The sequence below is a fragment of the Arctopsyche grandis genome, chromosome 11 (genome assembly GCF_051622035.1).
Source record: "Arctopsyche grandis isolate Sample6627 chromosome 11, ASM5162203v2, whole genome shotgun sequence".
In the NCBI taxonomy this organism is placed as follows: Eukaryota; Metazoa; Arthropoda; class Insecta; order Trichoptera; family Hydropsychidae; genus Arctopsyche; species Arctopsyche grandis.
The window spans coordinates 1,936,079-1,955,748 of NC_135365.1; the positions used below are offsets into that span (position 1 = coordinate 1,936,079).

A 19,670-nucleotide genomic window follows, 5' to 3' on the forward strand; every position below is an offset into this window, starting at 1 on the left:
AAATAAGTGATTTCAACATTGAATCATTGAAAAATCACCAAATAAAAAAAAATCAGATGTCTCCGTTCTTCGGTGAATTCTTTTCATGAGTTTTAAGACACAATATCGATAATGGACTTTTCGCAAGAGAATAGGTAAAAGACAATGATTAGAACTATTAAATTATTTTAATTAAAAGAGATAAACTTTATATGGTGAGTGATTAGCTGATTAATATTTAAGTCATATATGTAATTATGAGAATAACAGAGAATTACACATCTTAAGAAAAATTGCTTTTAACAATATAAATAAGTAATACATAAAGGTAAAACATTATAAACAAACAATATATGTAAAACATTAATTATTTAGAAAAGGTAAAAACATATATACACAATTTAAAAAATATGAAGATACATACATATATACAAAAAAAATTATACAATGTGAAAACAAGGTTATAATCTAATCGTGATATTTTAGTCAGTTTGGAAATATAAATAAACAATATTTTTATGGAAAACAGAAGTTTAAACCAGTCTAAGTATTTTCTGCATACCTCTGAACTATTAAATATAATAAAGTTTATTTCAGCTTCATGAGATGGGATGAGTTGGAAATACATAATTATATTTTTAAATAATCTATATAATATCTGTCTATCCACTATTAAAACTCCAATCATAGATCCATCTCCAAATCCTTAACAACATTAGTGAGAGCTAAGCGTTCGGCATGAGAATCGGCAGTCATTATATATTTTGGATTTATGTTCCCCAGAAATCTTTCAAAAGAGCAAATGCTGAAAAAATCTCAAAAGTTGTTTGACTTTAGTATTGATAACTGCTAATGGAACAGCGCTGGCTATACTTTCTGTCAGAACAAAAGTTATAGTGTGTTGTAGCAAATCACAGGATGACGTTGAGTCAATAAATATAATGTTATTATGGTTTGGTCTCTCTTCATTAGCGGAGTCGTGATTATTACAGTAAAGGGATTTTCTATAAATTTAATTTTGGCGCCTCCTATTCTCCCTATACATTGAATAGTCTAACATTGAATGTATATTTTCTGTAAGAAAAGAATTTTAAATTTATTATGTACATATGTAGCTTTATAAAATGTTCATTGTTATAATATTTATTACCTTGATCATACTAGTCATTTTTCCACCTCTTTCATATAAAAATGCAGCATACTGTTGAACTGCCTCCACCACATCCACTATACTATGAAAATAGCATTGAAATCAGTGGAACCCAATCACGGGAATGTTTATCGACTTAGAAACGATCCACCTTGAATTTTTTAGACCAGCATACAATGAAATCCATCCCGGCAAAAAGCTTTATGGATAAACCGTCATCTGATGTGGAACCCACGGAGTTATGTTTGTATTCTTTAGAAAAGTTGGACATGATAGAGGAGTTAGATGGTGTTCAGCTATATCAACGGCTTCGAAGAAAAGTGTACACTGACTCATGAATGTATTATATATGCCGCAGTATGGAGTAAACACACGTCAACTGTTAAATGTTAAAACGTAAACAAATGTCTGTTAGTGTGTGTGTGAGCTATCGACGCGACACCGGTGGCGAGTAATAGTAACAACGTAAATTCGGATGGGAAACTTAGATATGCCCCCCAAACATTGAGTAAACTATTCAATCCATCTGTGGCAGGTACAAAATCTAATATTAATGTTAAAGAGACAGTTTTGTTTTTTTGAAACCTGTCACTGTTTAATGTATTAACAGAGGCTCGATGTTTGGAAGAATATCAGCACTTTTTTAGACAATTAATAGAGAATATAAAAAGTGAATCCACGCCGGAAAAATTGCTACTATTGATGGCAACAAAAATTAAATATGAAGAGTTTGGTTGTGCCGCTCTAAAATCTATTTGGTGTACCGTCAATAGTGTGGATTCTGAAAGGTATATTTTAATAAATACAATATAATTGTTGCCGATCGTCGCACAAATCTTAAAAAATAATCTGCAGAAATATTCTCCATGTTGAGTTTTAATAAATTTCAATTTAATTTTAATTTTAATAAATTTCATTGTAATTTTAATTCCAAAACATTTTTGAATTTTTCTATTATTTTTTAATCGTTGTGTTGTCTTTAAATTGTACATATATATATGTATATAATTTTTATTACAATTCATCGAAATCTTCATCAAAATAGATGCTAAAATTGAACATTTTTAATGCCCTAAAACGCTAAAATGCAAAATGAAAATGCTAAAATTGACAAAAATAGATGCCCAAAATACGTGTCTCTATTGATCGAGTAGGAAACTAATGTCAACGGCTGCATAGTGCGGTCAGACCATTATTGTCAAAATTATACAATCGATAGACTGTGACTAAAAAAGTCACAGACCGTCACTCGTCAGAGTCGGGTAAGAGAGGATGGAGTGCAGACTTTGTCTTGGACCAGCTCCGGCCGGGTCTTCCGTCTCCATCTTCGGCGATCCTCATCCAGAGCGTCTGGAGCAACGCATTCGGACCTGCTGTCAAATTTATGTCAGTTGCTGGTTACAGGTTACAACTATTGTGGACCCTCTTCTCACCGCTTAATCCTACTTCTTTCATCTGCAGGTTAAAAGAGGCGACGGGTTGCCGGACACGATGTGTATTTCGTGCAAGACCAATTTGGAATCGTTAATCAGCTTTCGAAAGGCTTGTTTGCGAAGCAACGAAACGTCTCAACTGAGGTTAGATGACTGCTTGAAGATCAAGACGGAAGAAGTTTTGTTGGAAGATGTAATATGGGACGATGAGCCTTCACTACGGACAATTCACCGAAAGAGTAGTGAAATTTGTTCAAAGCCATTGCCCAGTGAATCTGACATTGTTTTACATAGTAGAGAAAAGCCATTCAAATGTGACATTTGTTTAATGTCATTTATTCGAAAAAATTATCTTGTGATACATTTAAGAACCCACACGGGGGAAAAGCCTTACAAGTGTGAAATTTGTTTAAAATCATTTACTCAAAATTTTACCCTTCGGTTACATAAACAATTGCATACTGGGTTAAAACCACACAAATGTGACATTTGTTTAAAATCATTTATTCGAAAAAATTATCTTGCGATACATATAAGATCTCACACGGGGGAAAAGCCTTACAAGTGTGAAATTTGTTTAAAATCATTTATTTATAAAACTAACCTCGCGTCACATGTAAAATTGCATACTAGCATAAAACCACACAAATGTGACATTTGTTTAAAGTCATTTAGGAATAAACATGAACTTATTAGTCATTTAAGAACCCACACGGGGGAAAAGCCTTATAAGTGTGAAATTTGTTTAAAATCCTTTCTTAAGAAATCTAATCTCACGTCACATGAAAAATTGCATACTGGGAAGAAACCACACAAATGTGACATTTGTTCAAAATCATTTATTTGTAATTCTTATCTTGTTCATCATTTGAGATCTCACGCTGGGGAAAAGCCTTACAAGTGTGATATTTGTTCGAAATCATTTTTTCACAAATCTTATTTTGTTCGTCATTTGAAATCTCACACGGGAGAAAAGCCTTACAGGTGTGACATTTGTTTAAAATCATTTATGTACAATTCTTATCTTGTTCGTCATTTGAGATCTCACACGGGGGAAAAGCCTTACAAGTGTGATATTTGTTTAAAGTCATTCACCTTAAACTCGACCCTCACGAAACATATAAGGTCTCATTCTACGAAATAGTATTATTTTTATTTATTTATTTATTTTATTCTAAACAGACCATTGTGGCATAACAAGCATTCCTAAAGCGCCATAATGGTCAAAAAATATAACACAAAAGAAACAAAATAACAATTAAAAATAATTTAAAACATAACGAAAATAATATACTCATCAATTATACATAAAAAAAATACATTTGAACATAAACATAAATACATCCATACATAAATATAAAAAATAGCATTTAATAATAACAGATTAAGTAAAAATTATGATAAATTATGATAAACTGTAGAAATAGGGCATTGCGTGCAATTTTGAATGTGAGGAAATAGTATAGAAATAGTGTTAAATTAAGCACTTTAAAATTTGTATATTAGCTAGATAAGAATCTGTTACCCAAATATTTGAATAATTACATGGTTCGGAATAGAGATATACATAATTAAAAAACTAGAAATAGAAATAAATTAATTATAGGTAGAGTTAAGAAAGCAAGAACTGCAGGATGTTTTTTTCACAGAGGTATTCAAATTTATGATTCCTTTCCAGATCATTAGAAGTGCTAATAACATTGGTGCTGTCTTGAAGGGTGTTAATGGATACCTTTGTGGAAGATTGCATTGCCAGCAATGTTTGGCATTATAATTTTAGTTATAGTTACTAATTATAGCTGTTTTTTTTTGTTAATTATATTATGTTATTTTGTAGTTACAATTATAGTTGTTATTTTTTTATATATTCATTAGCAATTTGCTATTTTAAATTAAATAAAAAAAAAAATGAATGTGCGAGTATATTTTCTCTATAACAGGGCATGATGGAGTTTCAATGAACTGATGAAAGAAATAGTCTTTCTATAGATGTATTTGAAAGTATTCTACAGTGCATTGAAAACTATGTATTATTTCAATTGTTGCCAAATGTATTTATGTACATAATCTAATAAAAAGTATAATTATACATAAAATATATTTTTGACTTTTAAAATTTGCTAGACAATTAATTATAAGTATTTTAAAACAATAAAAAATCACAATCAATAGAAAAAACATCTGACTATTGATTCCAATATTCACTTTGAGCATAAAAATACAAGATTTTGATTTAAAGACCGCAAAATCGCATTTTTTAAACGTTCATATCTGGTAAACGATCACTAACCAACAAAAATCATTATCATATTCGAATTCAGTGGGTAATAATAATACTGGTTAGTCTCCGCTCTGGTAATTTTTTTTGTTCCTTGTGTTATTTTTGGTGTTGATTTCAAATAATAATGAAATTCTTGGCAGGATTTCTTAAAATTTGCTTTGGTAATTAGCATTGTTTTAAGAACTGCGATTTGCAACTGAGTTTCGATTGTCCACTACTTATTCATAAGAGAAAAGACCCTTTCTATGAGTGCATTAGTGCCGGGCAGACATAAAAATTGTTGCTCTCTTTTTGATTACGGGATATTTCGACGTCCCGAAGCTGTGCTTGGGGACATAGGCTACCTGAAAACGGGACGTATGGTCCATAGATGTATAATACATAGATCCGCCCTCACGCTTTATACTGGTCTCCCTTTTGGCGCATGCAAAATACATGGCGCATGCACACTTTCTCTCAGTATGTAGTTAGCTTTGCAAGTAGGAAAGGTTGATTGCGGACATCTTGTCGATAGATATGCGGAGATGTTGTCGTCACAAACTGAGGGTTGCGGGGGGTTTAACTAGCAGGGAAGTGAAAAAAACGCCAACTGCTGCGTCGTAGGGAAAAAACCTTTTTTTCCCAACTTCCCCGCTAGTTAAACCCCCCGCACACCTCAGTTAGTGGCGACAAGATCTCCGACCAAAAATGTATTGTAAGGCGCATCTAGGTTATTCTATATCAATGCGTTTAGTCACTTTAGGCATGAGGTAAGTTGTCTTAAGAACATAAATAAATACGATCGTTCGGAATCAATCAGTTTGTCGCAATTTAGATTAGTTAATCACATGAAGCCCATATTAATCTTCTACAAATTAAATTGTATGCCTTTAACAAAATGTAAACGTTGACAAAATTTCTATGAAAATTCGCGATTGATTCCGTCGTCGCACTTCAACATGTTGGTCTTACAAATATTTTACAAATATTACTTACGACAAATATAGTCTTAATTTGACATACATATATGACCATAGAAGTAGAATGCATAGAATGGTCATTGTTAACAAAAGTACTGTCTGAAAGCGAGCCATCGAAGAGAGAGACGGAAAGTCAGAAGAGAGAGAGAGAGAGATGGTAGATATGACAGCCGTCAAACTTAAGGTCTGACCGCACTATGCGACAACTGAACGATCCGACACTTCACAACAGTATGCAACAATATTAGGTAAACTGCACTTGAACGAAAGCGATGCGACACTCTGCAATAAATGATGTCAATCATTCGTTCGGTACCTCGGAGCAAAATGGACGAAACTATTATAGTATTTTTGATATGCGACGAAGAAGAACAATCGAGAAAAACCAAAAGATTATGGCTACATGCTATTCCAAAGTCACGATATGAAGAAGGAAAATAATTGTCGCAAGGTTCATGCGGGCCATGGATGGAACATCTGGCAGCCGAAAAGTCCATCATACTAACGATAATAACTATCATATTAACGAGAACTCGATTGCAAAATATTCCGTATTCGCGATTTTCATGGCAAAAATTGTCTTTTGGGCGATTGCAATGTGCGTCCAATAATCCAATTACCGTCAAATGTATACAATAATTAATTATAAATATTATCACTATTAGTGTCAATTTTATATAGCAGATGTCACTAAAAAAGTCACAGACGAGTTGGGTGCGAGAGGATGGAGTGCAGGCTTTGTCTTGGACCAGCTCCGGCCGGGTCTTCCGTCTCCATCTTCGGCGATCCTCATCCAGAGCGTCTCGAGCAACGCATTCGGACCTGCTGTCAAATTTATGTCAGTTGCTGGTTACAGGTTACAATTATTGTGCACCCAATTGGTTAACTCTTATTCCCATCTTTTCTCATCTGCAGGTTAAGAGAAACGATGGGCTGCCAGACATAGTGTGTATTTCGTGTAAGACCAATCTGGAATTGTTGATCAGCTTTCGAAAGGCTTGTTTTCGAAGCAACGAAACGTCTCAACTGAGGTTAGATGACTGCTTGAAGATCAAGACGGAAGAAGTTTTGCTGGATGATGTAATATGGGACGATGAGCCTTCACCACCGACAATTCACCGAAAGCGTAGTGAAATTTGTTCAAAGCCATTGCCCAGTGAAGCTGAACTTGTTTTACATAGTAGAGAAAAGCCGTTCAAATGTGACATTTGTTTAAAATCGTTTAGTATTAAACATAAACTTGTGATACATTTAAGAACTCACACGGGAGAAAAACCTTATAAATGTGGAATTTGTTCAAAATCATTCACTCATAGTTTTTCTCTTGTGATACATTTAAGATCTCACACGGGGGAAAAGCCTTATGAGTGTGAAATTTGTTTAAAATCATTTTCTCAAAGTTCCTCTCTTATTTCTCATTTAAGATCTCACACGGGGGAAAAGCCCTATGAGTGTGAAATTTGTTTAAAATTATTTCCTCGAAATTCTGCTCTCAGGCTACATCAAAAATTGCATACGGGGATAAAACCATACAAATGTGAACTTTGTTTAAAATCATTTTTTCGACAATGTGATCTCAGAACACATGAAAAATGGCATATTGGGATAAAACCACACAAATGTGACATTTGTTCAAAATCATTTGTTTTTAAATCTTGCCTCGTGTCACATGAAAAATTGCACACTGGGATAAAACCCCACAAGTGTGAAATTTGTTTAAAATCCTTTCTTCATAAATGTAACCTCGCGTCACATCAGAAATTGCATATTGGGATAAAACCACACAAATGTGGCATTTGTTTAAAATCCTTTCTTCAGAAATCTAACCTCAGGACACATGAAAAATTGCATACTGGGATAAAATCACACAAATGTGACATTTGTTCAAAATCATATGTTAATAAATATGTACTTGTTCGTCATTTACGATCTCATACGGGATCGGGGGAAAAGCCTTACAAGTGTGACATTTGTTTAAAATCATTCACCCTTAAGTCTTCCCTCCCGAAACATATAAGGTCTCATTCCTATAGTCGCATATAGTCTTATGAATGTGAAATATGTACGCATATAATATAATTTTTTGATGAATTTCACTGCGTGGCATTGAAATACCCACACCGTACAAGTATGATATTTGTATGAAGTCGATTTCTAATCAAAGCTACACTTGAGATCACATAGGCAAATTCTTTTCCTTTGACTCCTGGCATGCACTGATTTCAGTCCCAGTCCGCCACTGCTTATATGTATGTAAGTGTTGTAAATATTGAGTAATTTGTTTATATACACAAATACTTTCAGGCTTCACTTGAATGTGGAGCAGTTGTTGTTTTGACGAATACAGATTTTGTACAAATTATCATATTTGTTTAGGAAAAACCAAGTCTACAAGAGAAGTTTTCATTTTGATTATTAAAAGATTTGATTTTATTGTTCATATATGGATATGATCGACTTCTTCGCAACTTAATATCTAAGATTGCAAATGTTTCTACCACATACATATGTACAATACCACTTGCTTGGTAATTATACAATTTCAATTTTATGCAAAGTACTTCAAATCGCCGAGTGTTATTAGCATAAGATGAAATGTACAATAAAACAAAAATAAAAAATTATATATATATTTTTTTTATATGTGTATAATATTTTATAATAAAAATATAAAATAATGATTTTAAAATGATTTTATTATTATTTTAAGAATTTTTATTTAGATTTTTTTTTTACATATTACACGTTGCAGTTCTTTATAGGACACTTTATTGTATCATAATTTAACTTTAACATGAAATGTATCTTATGGAGCGGTTCAAATACATAATAAAAAAAAAAATACCTGTGAGAACATCGACAATATTGGCTAATATATTATAATTGTATGATATATGTACTTTCAAATAATCTTTAAAATATATACCTAAATCTAAATAACAGGGACAAAATTAAAAAAAAAACCTTTTATGCACAGTAAATACAATGATTTATTATGTTTTCAACACATTATACATAAACACATTCTTGAATACATGAAATATAAAAAAAAATTGCCGTTCAACAACATTCAGTGAATCATTGGGATACTCCTCGGTGCCACCACATACATACACTAATCCGTCAAAAACTGCAGCCGTCGAGCCTGATCGCTTATATTTCATCGGGAGCAATTCAGTTCGTAGCTTTGAGATAAGATCCATGCACCAGACCTATATTTTCATGTTTCGTACATATATAAAACATTGCTAATTGTTGAATATGAGTAAATTGAGTAATTGTTGAATATGAGAAGTGAAAAATATGGAATAGTACAAGTGATATTGTTTTGAGTTGCTGACTATCACCGATTTAATTACCAATGTATTGATAAGTAAGTAATATGTATGTACAATAGAACCACGATTATCCGTTTTCAACACATTATACATAAACATATTCTTGAATATATATTATTTGGTTTGATTTTTAAATGCTTTTTATTATTACGAAATTATGTTCACAATACATCTTATATCTACATATTTTAATAGCTACTGATCTACTGATCATTTTCTATTTTGCAATTTTATTTTATTTGGTTAGTAATCATAGTATTATATTATTCTAATGTTAATGCACAGCATAATAGGAGAAAGAGCTCAAAAACCTATTTACAATTGAATATATATTATAATATATAGATGACATATAGAAAATGTTTTACAATGTAACAAAGATAAACAAATAATGTTACCGACGATTTATTTATGTAGATGAGATGTAACAAGTTCATTATAAAATGACGAATTCACTTTTAGATACCGTCCATATTAAAGATGAAGCCGATGGCATAATCATCGCTCTTGTACAAAACATGCAGAATGACTCTCCGGCAACGTCCCATTGGCTCCGAAGCTGAGAAAACAAAACGACCTTCTTTTTTACATATAATTACTATTGTAACAAGTGAACATAACTAAAGGATCCTCTTACTAACACAATCAGTGTTTTCGTAGACCTCCCCGCAGTGAATTAAGATTAAATTTTGATTTGACATTCGAACTGTTAAAGTGAAATGAACGCAAAAGCGATTGCCAACCTTCTCGGATGCGAGCGATGCTAACGTCAGATGGGCTGACAGATGCCCGCAAACTCCTCGCGAAGACCACAAACAACGGCCACGGCCACGGCCACGAGGGCCTTTGGCTCGAACATATGTCTAGTCGATAATAATAAAAATTTCGTAAATAAAAAGTATTTGAGAATATTTTTGTTTGTGTGACCAATTTTAAATTTTTGGGTGTGACCAGTTTTCTCGTGACCAGTTTCAGCGTGTGACCAGTTTTCTCGTGTGACTAGTTTTCTCGTGACCAGTTTTAGCGTGTGACTAGTTTTCTCGTGACCAGTTTTAGCGTGTGACTAGTTTTCTCGTGACCAGTTTTAGCGTGACGGATGATCACGAGTGACCGATCTAGAGCGACCAGTTGTCCTGTGACAGGTTCACATTTGACTAGTAATCACCGAACCATCAAACGACGTTCATGCCACCATTGAAGCGGATCTTCTTTACGATTTAGATACTCTTCATTTAGGTATTTATCTAATTCGCGAATGCCAGCAGCAAGCTGGTTATCTGGCCTAGTAATTTTTTGTATTTCTTGGTCGTATTCATCCCATATGCAGCTATTTTTATTACTAGGTATAGATGTTGATGCGTCGCTGGAAGTAGGAACAGCCTCTGAAGTATCCCCTTGAACTAATTGTACTTGGCCGATTTTATTTCTAAGGGCTTGTACTACCATTTCACAGGCTCTTTGATTTTTGAATCCCCTCGTCTTAAATCGAGGATCCAAAATCGTACACTCTGCGTATAACATTGAACGATAGCTTCAGGAGCTGTAATGTGTGTGTGTATGCTGGGTGACCAGTGGCTGTGTGTGTGTGTCGTCGTCTCTATGTGTGTTCAGCTCGCTCTGGAGCACGTGCTGGAACAGGGCGGGGTGGGGAATTAGACAAGTCAGCTCGGGTTATCCTCGTTTATTGACGAATAGAATGGCGAGCCGGGGAGTTTGCCGGCGCCTCTCGCCTGTGCCCCTCTATGGCGGGGGCTGTGGATGAGTACTGGCTGGCTGGCTGCAGCTGGTCACTGGTCACTGGTCACTGGTCAGGCAAGGTAGACCAGCCACCAGCCACCAGCCACGCCAGTACCGTCTCGGCCGGCGGATGGCGGGCGTCTCGTTTGACAGATGAGCGCGCCTCGTAAACATGAGTGCGCGCCCGTAAGAGCCCAAAACACGGCCATGTGGATTTGTTGGCTCGGACAAACATATTCTTCTCTATATCTTTGAAACGATCTTCCATGCCTTTCTTTAGCAGAGACTGCACATAAACTATTTTTGTATTGTAAGAAACATGTCTTTGTAAAAAAAATTTTAGTAAATTACACAAAATTATTATTTTAGATAAAGTGACGTTTTTCTCAGCACTTATTTCTACGGTAATCTCGTAGAATGGACTGAGTAATGGTAAAACTTCCTCTATGACTTCCCAGTCCCCTTCATTTAAAGTTAAATCAGGGCGTAGAAGTGCAACGGTAGCAATCACTGCATCCTTTACCTGTACTATTCGCTTGAGCATGTCAAAAGTGGAATTCCAGCGGGTTTGTACATCCTGCTTGAGCTTAAGAACAGGCAAATTCATTTGCTGCTGCGTAGCAGCCAATTTATGTTTTCCTTGTGTGCTACGATTAAAAAACTCGACAATATTTTCTCTTCCCAAAACGTCACATATCTTTTTCGTAGCTTCTTGTACAACAAGATTTAGAGAGTGAGCGAAACATGAGATGGACCGCCAATCACCAAGTCTAACAGCAGATAAGATATTTGCTGCATTATCGCTAACAATGGCGGCAACTTTGTGTGAAATGTTCCACTCTGCCATAACAACTTTCATAAAGTCGCACAAGTTTTGACTAGTATGTCGCTCTTTATAATTGATACAACCAAGTAATACTGAGTGAAGTTTAGTCTCTTCATTTATAAAATGAGCTACAATAGCTATATAACTGTCGTTATTTCTAGACGTCCAACCATCAGTACTAAGAGACAACGCTGGTGCTGCTTGTACCTTTATTTTTGCTTCAGCCATGACGTCATTGTGAATTCTTGACATTAAATTTTCCGATAACGTTTTTCTTGATGGTAGTTTATAGCCTGGGCATCGAGAAACTAATTCAATAAGTTTACGAAATTCTGTATCTTCTACGATTCTTAAGGCGTGATGCCCTTAAGCTACCATCTTGACAAGTTGTTTATCAATTTGCTCAATCTTTCGAACTGGCGGTGGTCTACGAATGTATTGGATCATCGATTGTTGGGAGTCTACTATATTTGATGATGCTGAAATTATATTCTCCGATTCACATGTGCTTTGACTTGATTGAAGTGAGTTTAAACTAGGTAATATCGGCGTTTGTCTTTCAGCAGTTAATGGGATCAAAAGGTGTTTTGTTTTCATATGTCGGGTTAAATTACCATTTGATCCGCCCGCAATACTTATTATTGTTGAACAATGGTTACATGTTTTCTTTTTGATGACATCGTAACAAATAGCCTATAACAAAACACATTAACCCTATACGTAAACTATTTTTAAAGTATATTAAAGAAATGAATAAATTGTTAATAGTAATTGTTATTATACTGTGGCGGCTCGCTTATACGACATGGTCGAGTTTGGTTGCCTTCCTGCGAGTGGGGACCAACCCGGCTGGGTTCGGAGAGCCGCTACTCACTCTGTCTTCAGCTGTCATATAATAAACACGTGCATTAACATGCCAGTCGTCTCATTCGTTCATCCTCCATACTGGTGACCCCCGACATCGAGCCACGCAGCCTCGATCAATTTCAACATGCCGCTCATCCCTGTCTCGCCGCGCCCCCATCGCCATCAACACAGCACGCCGCGGCCCGCGGGTGACAATAAACGAGCAGACACGGCTACCTACCTACCTACCTACCTACCGACGTCCAGCCACAACGTCGATGACAGGTGCTTAAAAAAATGGGGGAGCGAATGAGACGACGATCTTGACAGCTGGATGTGGAGTCATGCGCGATCCACTACACATAGAACGGTCATCCAGCACCACAAGACATACACCACCTCAGCACCATCAAGGCCCCGTCCGTCCCCACGAGCGTCGTCACGCCGAGACGGGCGGCAGCGCTACAACACCTCCACGAGCCACAACGACTCACAGTCCAGCTCGGAGTATCATCAACCACATCGATGCCCCTGCCGCCCCCGCCGCCCCACCAACCGACATCAGCCTCGGAAGAGCGGCGCCGCCGCAGCATCGCATCGCGCGACCATCGGACCACCCACCGTCCTGCTCGCGACGTCACCGCCCTCGAATCTACCGACCATTCAGGGCGGTACACCTATGTACACAGCGGATGACCCACGTCAACAATTTTTTTTCTCCCACGTTATAATTTTTTCTCTTTGTGTAACAATAATTTTTTTCTTTTGTAAAATTTGTTTCTTTGTAATTTTGGTATCGCTGATGCTGGGGGGGGAGTGATGTGGCGGCTCGCTTATACGACATGGTCGAGTTTGGTTGCCTTCCTGCGAGTGGGGACCAACCCGGCTGGGTTCGGAGAGCCGCTACTCACTCTGTCTTCAGCTGTCATATAATAAACACGTGCATTAACATGCCAGTCGTCTCATTCGTTCATCCTCCATAATACATTAGAAGCATAAGCTGCCTGATAACGACAGAGTCTTATTATTTTAAAATTTATTTAACGTTCGGTTAACGTCACTCTCGTTCATTCGGTCACAAACTAATGAAATTCTTGTGTAGTTGGCGAACGAACTGTCTTGTGTAGTTCGCGAACGAACTAGATCGTAAGAGAGTGAACAAGACGCGCGCGCATGCGCATGCGCATGTGCAGTGAGCGAGCGGCAGTATTAGTGAATTAGTGTAGTGTGGTGTAGTGCCGTCCCACTCTCGCTCATTCGGTCACGAACTAGTGAACTAAGGAGCGAGGAGTGAGGGACTAGTTCGACTAGTTCGACTTGTTCACCTGTGGGAGCGCTCTTACGACAAGCCTACGTCACTGGTCAGAGTTGGGTGCGAGAGGATGGAGTGCAGGCTTTGTCTTGGATGGAGTACTCCGGCCGAATCTTCCGTCTCCATCTTCGGCGATCCTCATCCAGAATGTCTGGAGCAAAGCATTCGGACCTGCTGTCAAATTTATGTCAGTTGCTGGTTACAGGTTACAATTATTGTGCACCCAATTGGTTAACTCTTATTCCCATCTTTTCTCATCTGCAGGTTAAGAGAAACGATGGGCTGCCAGACATAGTGTGTATTTCGTGTAAGACCAATCTGGAATCGTTGATCAGCTTTCGAAAGGCTTGTTTTCGAAGCAACGAAACGTCTCAACTGAGGTTAGATGATTGCTTGAAGATCAAGACTGAAGAAGTTTTGTTGGAAGATTTAATATGGGACGATGAGCCTTCACTACCGATCATTCACCGAAAGAATAGTAAAATTTGTTCAAAGCCATTGCCCAGTGGATCTGAACTCGTTATACATAGTAGAGAAAAGCCGTTCAAATGTGACAATTGTTTAAAATCATTTCGTCGTAAATATGATCTTGTGATACATATAAGATCTCACACGGGGGAAAAGCCTTACAAATGTGATATTTGTTTAAAATCATTTCGTCGTAAATATGATCTTGTGATGCATTTAAGATCTCACACGGGGGAAAAGCCTTACAAATGTGATATTTGTTTAAAATCATTTAGGAATAAATCTGCGCTTATTATTCATTCAAGAACCCACACGGGGGAAAAGCCTTACAAGTGTAAAATCTGTTTAAAATTATTTTCTCATAAAAATAGCTTCAAGGCACATACAAAATTGCATACTCGGATAAAACCACACAAATGTGACTTTTGTTTAAAGTCATTTTTTTACCATTCTTATCTTGTTCGTCATTTGAGATCTCATACTGGGGAAAAGCCTTACAAGTGTGATATTTGTTTAAAATCATTCTCCTTAAACTCGATCCTCACGAAACATATAAGAACTCGATGTCACCTTAGGTTCTTAAAAAATCGCATACTGGGATAAAACCATACAAATGTGACATTTGTTTATCATCATTTACTCGGAAATATCATCTTGTTTTTCATTTACGATCTCACACGCGGGAAAAGACACAAGTGTGATATTTGTTTAAAATCATCCCTCAAGCTACATATAAGTTCTCATTCTACGAAATAGTCTTATGAATGTGAATGCTAATAATATAATTTTTTGATAAATATCACTTTGAGAGGTATTTAAATACTCACACCGTATGTACAAGTGTGATATTTGTTTGAAGTCGATTTCTGATCAAAACTACCTTGTAAGTCGCTTGAGATCTCACATTGACATTTATTTTCTGAACAAATTTGTCTCATGGATTATAAAAGATGTCATAAGATGTAATAATAACATAATATGTATATAAAGATATTGTTTTATTATATGAATACTGTTTTTTATTATACACAAGGCTTTTTTTTTTTTAAAAAGTGTGCCGGAACTCACTTTTTGTCAAGTTTTTTATTGGAAAAGATTATATTGTATAGAATATTCGTTTGAAACACAAAAAAATGCTAAGACAAAAAGGTGCCGGAACGCCGTTCCACTGCGTTACATGAGAAAAAAAGCCCTGATTATACATATTTATATACAATTTAAAAATTCGTTACCCAGAACAAGTTTTTAAATGGAACCTTATTATTATTCAATAAATCAGATGTGACAGCTCTAGAGATGATATATTTATAACAGTAAATGATTTTCTATCAGAAACTAGTAATAAACAGTATTAACCTTGGGGATGCTAAACCCTTAAACCATTCTAGCTGCAATATATTTGACTTATGTACATCGGTGTAGCAAAGCTGGCTGAACAAAAGTCAACTTTCTCATACAAACGTTTTCGGTTTGGTTTTGGTTTGGCTCCCTGCTCACACTTACATTCATTTTCTAAACAAATTTATCTCATGGATTATAAAAGTTGTTATAAGATGTAATAATAACATGTATATAAAGATATTGTTTATTATATGAATGCTGTTGTTTATACTTGGCCAGCAGTTTGGCTTAATGGTAGCATATATATTTAGAACCACCGAGATCGATGGTTCGACTCGTCAAACTGCTGGTTAGATTTGGGGGTTTTGTGACTCCAAATCGATCGTTTCTCTATCAGAGTTTGTCAATTTTATCTGGTTATTGTTGAAACGGTTCCTGCAAATTGGTAATAGATCATTTCCTGATGTCACAAAAATCTGTGTGTATAATTTGTAGAAGTTATGCACAGAAATCTATAGATGTCTCTATAATTTCGTGTTTATTATTGTATAAAAATTGTAATAATAACACTGAGCAACAAAAAAATCACGTTTTTGAGTTACCAGAGCGGAGACTAACCAATCTTTACTAAGTTTGCCCCACTGAATTCGAATATGATAATGATTTTTGTTGGTTGGTGATAGTTTAAGAGATATGAGCGTTTTAAAAAATGCGCGATTTTTAAACTTTTTTGGCTTTTGCCGTCTTCAACTCAAAATCTAGTATTGTTGTGCTCAAATTGAGTATTGGAATCAATAGTCAGATGTTTTTTCTATAGATTGTGATTTTTTATTGTTTTAAAAAACTTATAATTAATTGTCTAGGGAATTTTAAAAGTCAAAAATATATTTTTTTTTACGGATTTTTTCTCCGTGCTGTTTTGCGTTTGTTTGGTCAGTTTTTTATTTCACCACATTCATAAGGATTGGTTTTCTATCTCCATATTTTTTATTTCTATCTAAGCGTACTAACTCGAGCGGTAATTGCTAAGAAAGACTTTCGTTCAGTTCCCGTATGCGTACAACGGAAGCGTTAGAGCAAGGGAGATGGCAAACGAGAGTCCGACCACACGCGCGTAAGCGACGGAAAGTACATATATCATACAATAATTATAATTTAGTAGCCAATATTGTCAACGATGTTCTTACATGTATTTTTTTTTTTATGTATTCGAACCGCTCCATAAGATATATTTCATATTGAAGTTAAATTGGTTCGGTGATTACTAGTCAAATGTGAACCGGTCGCTCTAGATCGGTCACACTAAAACTGGTCACGAAAAAACTGGTGGATCGATTTTAGGGTGTGACCAGTTTTAGTGTGACGGGTGATCACGTGTGACCGATATAGAGCGACCGGTTGTCCTGTGACTGGTTCACATATGACTAGTAGTCCGTTTACCGTTCAATTATGATACAATAAAGTGTCGTCTAAAGAACTGCAACGTGTAATCTATAACAAAAATGTGAACGAAACATAGAGCTTATATGTAAATAAACATTCTTAAAATAATAATAAAATCAGTTTAAAATAATTATTTTATATTTTTATTATAAAATATTATACACACTGGGATAAAACCACACAAGTGTGACATTTGTTCAAAATCATATGTTAATAAATATGTACTTGTTCGTCATTTACGATCTCATACGGGATCGGGGGAAAAGCCTTACAAGTGTGACATTTGTTTAAAATCATTCACCCTTAAGTCTTCCCTCCCGAAACATATAAGGTCTCATTCCTATAGTCGCATATAGTCTTATGAATGTGAAATATGTACGCATATAATATAATTTTTTGATGAATATCACTGCGTGGCATTGAAATACCCACACCGTACAAGTGTGATATTTGTATGAAGTCGATTTCTAATCAAAGCTACACTTGAGATCACATAGACATTAATTTTCTTATCAAATTTATCTCATGGGTTTTAAAAGTTGTCATAAGATGTAATATTGGGAACGTAGAAAATTTTGGTGCTAAAGATAATGTCTCACAAAGATATAAATCTTACAATACTGTACCCCGAATTGATTCAGTTTGCACGGACATGTAAGACCCGAACAATGACAAGCTTTTTCAATGACAATGACAACAATTCTCCATATTTCTTATAGTTGTAAAGATATTTCATCTTTGTTGACTGGAAACGGTACCTCCCCTTATATGTAGGTGCCTTCTTTTTTTTAAGTTTTTGAATTAAATTACCTCCCAAACCACTAATCAAATCGGACTGAATTTTTTTACATGTAATAGTAATTATAAATTTTATACATCAATATTTTAAAATATGTTTTCCTAAACCGGAGGTAGTACTTTTACTCTGGAAGACCGAGGTTTTTTATATTTTTCTCAGAAACCCTTTAGTTTATTGAACTAAAATTTCATATTTAGAAGCTTAAGTTTAATACCAAGTTATTTATAAAAGTTGGTAAGCATCCGTCAACCGGAAATGGTAGTTTACTCTCGTTCGATTTTTCTTCCACTATTTTTTTCGACCTCTTAAACATGTGTGCTCTTCACGAAAAAACACAAATATATATTTCGTAATTATTGTATTAATGTGATGAAAATAAAAACAATAACTTAATTAAACCGTAAGCGGGATTTTTTTCCTCTTAGAAAAGTCAAAAATGTTGTAACCACGATTCTTTCCACACCCTTGAACGTGTCAAGCTGAAAATTTATATTTCTATTCTTTATATATTAACTTTCAATTGTTAAGGTTTTGGTCAGAATTCGTAAACCGGAAGTAGAACTTTTGTCTTTTGTAAGTTTCCCTACATTGGGGCTCAATTTGTATCGAAAACGCTCCTATAACCCGTATGTGTATGTTTAATCATCGAATTATTTTTTTGACCTTATATTCCTCAAATACATAGATATAGTTATGGGTTGGTCACATCCGATTTTTTTTATTTATTTACTGTTTGTGTGCACATGATTTTTGTTGAAATTTTTTTGCTCAGCACGGAGCTGGAGCAAAATATTGATCCCGGAGCGGAGCAGTTGCAAAAACAGTCCACTCCAATTTACTGGTATATACATATTTATGGCTTTGTTCTCTATTATTTTAATAAAACAAAAAAGTTAACTATTTGTATTTTCATTTAATTCCACCTGAATTATATAATATTATGTATTAATAATGTCATACTTGTTTTCCGAACAAAACAAAATAGACTTCACCATGATAAACATTATTACCAACTAGTGTTGTAATAATGATTGAGCCCATTGATTTCAACGGGTGGTTTCGAAAAGGAATTGAAACACGAATAAAAATAAATATATATATATAAAAAAAAAAAAAATATATTTATTCAAAAATGTTTGTAACGTGACGTTCTCCCAGCTATCCTATCAGGGCAACATTAGACATTATTTCGGGTGGCTCAACTCAGTGACATCCTGCCGCGGGAAAGGAGACGAGAGCCGGCTCTCTCGTCCATTCGTATTTCGGTCATCCACGGGTACAGACGTACCCCTTCCCTCAATCTCTCCCGAGCCGTCTCCAGAGAAGACGGGCCCAGAGATCAGCCATCTTATTGAAGAGCCGCGGGACAGTTGAGTGTATCATCACTCCCTCCCCTGAGTTCCAACAGTTCGTCACCTGTATCTCCACGCAGCTTCCTAAGAAGCATCAGCCGCTGGAAGACCGACGATGTGACCCGAGAGCCAGCCGCACGGCAGCTATAGACGAGACGAGGATTATAATCAGGAACTTCACGACAACTACAAGACATCCCAGGTTAGCCATTCTGTTTCCTTTGACCCCCACCACGGAACGAACGCACCTGGAAGGACGAACAAACATATCCTTGCATGCCAGTAACCAGTGGCGGACTGGGACTGAAATTAGTGCATGCCAGGAGTCAAAGGGGGCCCACCCAGGGTTAAAAAAATTTGTCCCCCCCCCCATATAAAAAATAAATAGATCCATAAATTACAAAGC

At 35.7% G+C, this 19,670-nt stretch overlaps 2 protein-coding genes across 2 annotated transcripts; one reads left to right on the forward strand and one right to left on the reverse strand.

Annotated features, from left to right (window-relative positions):
* The first annotated feature begins 6,511 nt into the window (after positions 1-6,511).
* On the forward strand, positions 6,512-17,887 carry LOC143919238 (uncharacterized). The gene is made up of 8 exons (XM_077441449.1): positions 6,512-6,640; positions 6,718-7,649; positions 7,719-7,820; positions 14,467-14,661; positions 16,717-16,798; positions 17,275-17,387; positions 17,663-17,767; positions 17,833-17,887. The coding sequence occupies exons 1-8, from the start codon at positions 6,527-6,529 to the stop codon at positions 17,885-17,887; spliced, it is 1,698 nt and encodes a 565-aa protein (XP_077297575.1). The 5' UTR covers positions 6,512-6,526.
* On the reverse strand, positions 8,537-11,019 carry LOC143919154 (uncharacterized). The gene is made up of 2 exons (XM_077441351.1): positions 9,782-11,019; positions 8,537-9,699 (listed from the first exon to the last, which is right to left on the reverse strand). The coding sequence occupies exon 1, from the start codon at positions 10,659-10,661 to the stop codon at positions 10,302-10,304; it is 360 nt and encodes a 119-aa protein (XP_077297477.1). The 5' UTR covers positions 10,662-11,019; the 3' UTR covers positions 8,537-9,699; positions 9,782-10,301.
* Positions 17,888-19,670: the final 1,783 nt, after the last annotated feature.

What these genes read in the sequence shown, in the direction of transcription:
- LOC143919238 (XM_077441449.1), top strand. Translation starts at nt 6,527, where the DNA reads ATGGAGTGCAGGCTTTGTCTTGGACCAGCTCCGGCCGGGTCTTCCGTC. An exon ending in TCCCTCCCGAAACATATAAG is followed by an intron (nt 7,821 to 14,466) that starts GTCTCATTCCTA and finishes GATACATATAAG; the next exon opens with ATCTCACACGGGGGAAAAGC. An exon ending in TCGGGGGAAAAGCCTTACAA is followed by an intron (nt 17,388 to 17,662) that starts GTGTGACATTTG and finishes AGTTGTCATAAG; the next exon opens with ATGTAATATTGGGAACGTAG.
- LOC143919154 (XM_077441351.1), bottom strand. Translation starts at nt 10,661, where the DNA reads ATGTTATACGCAGAGTGTACGATTTTGGATCCTCGATTTAAGACGAGG.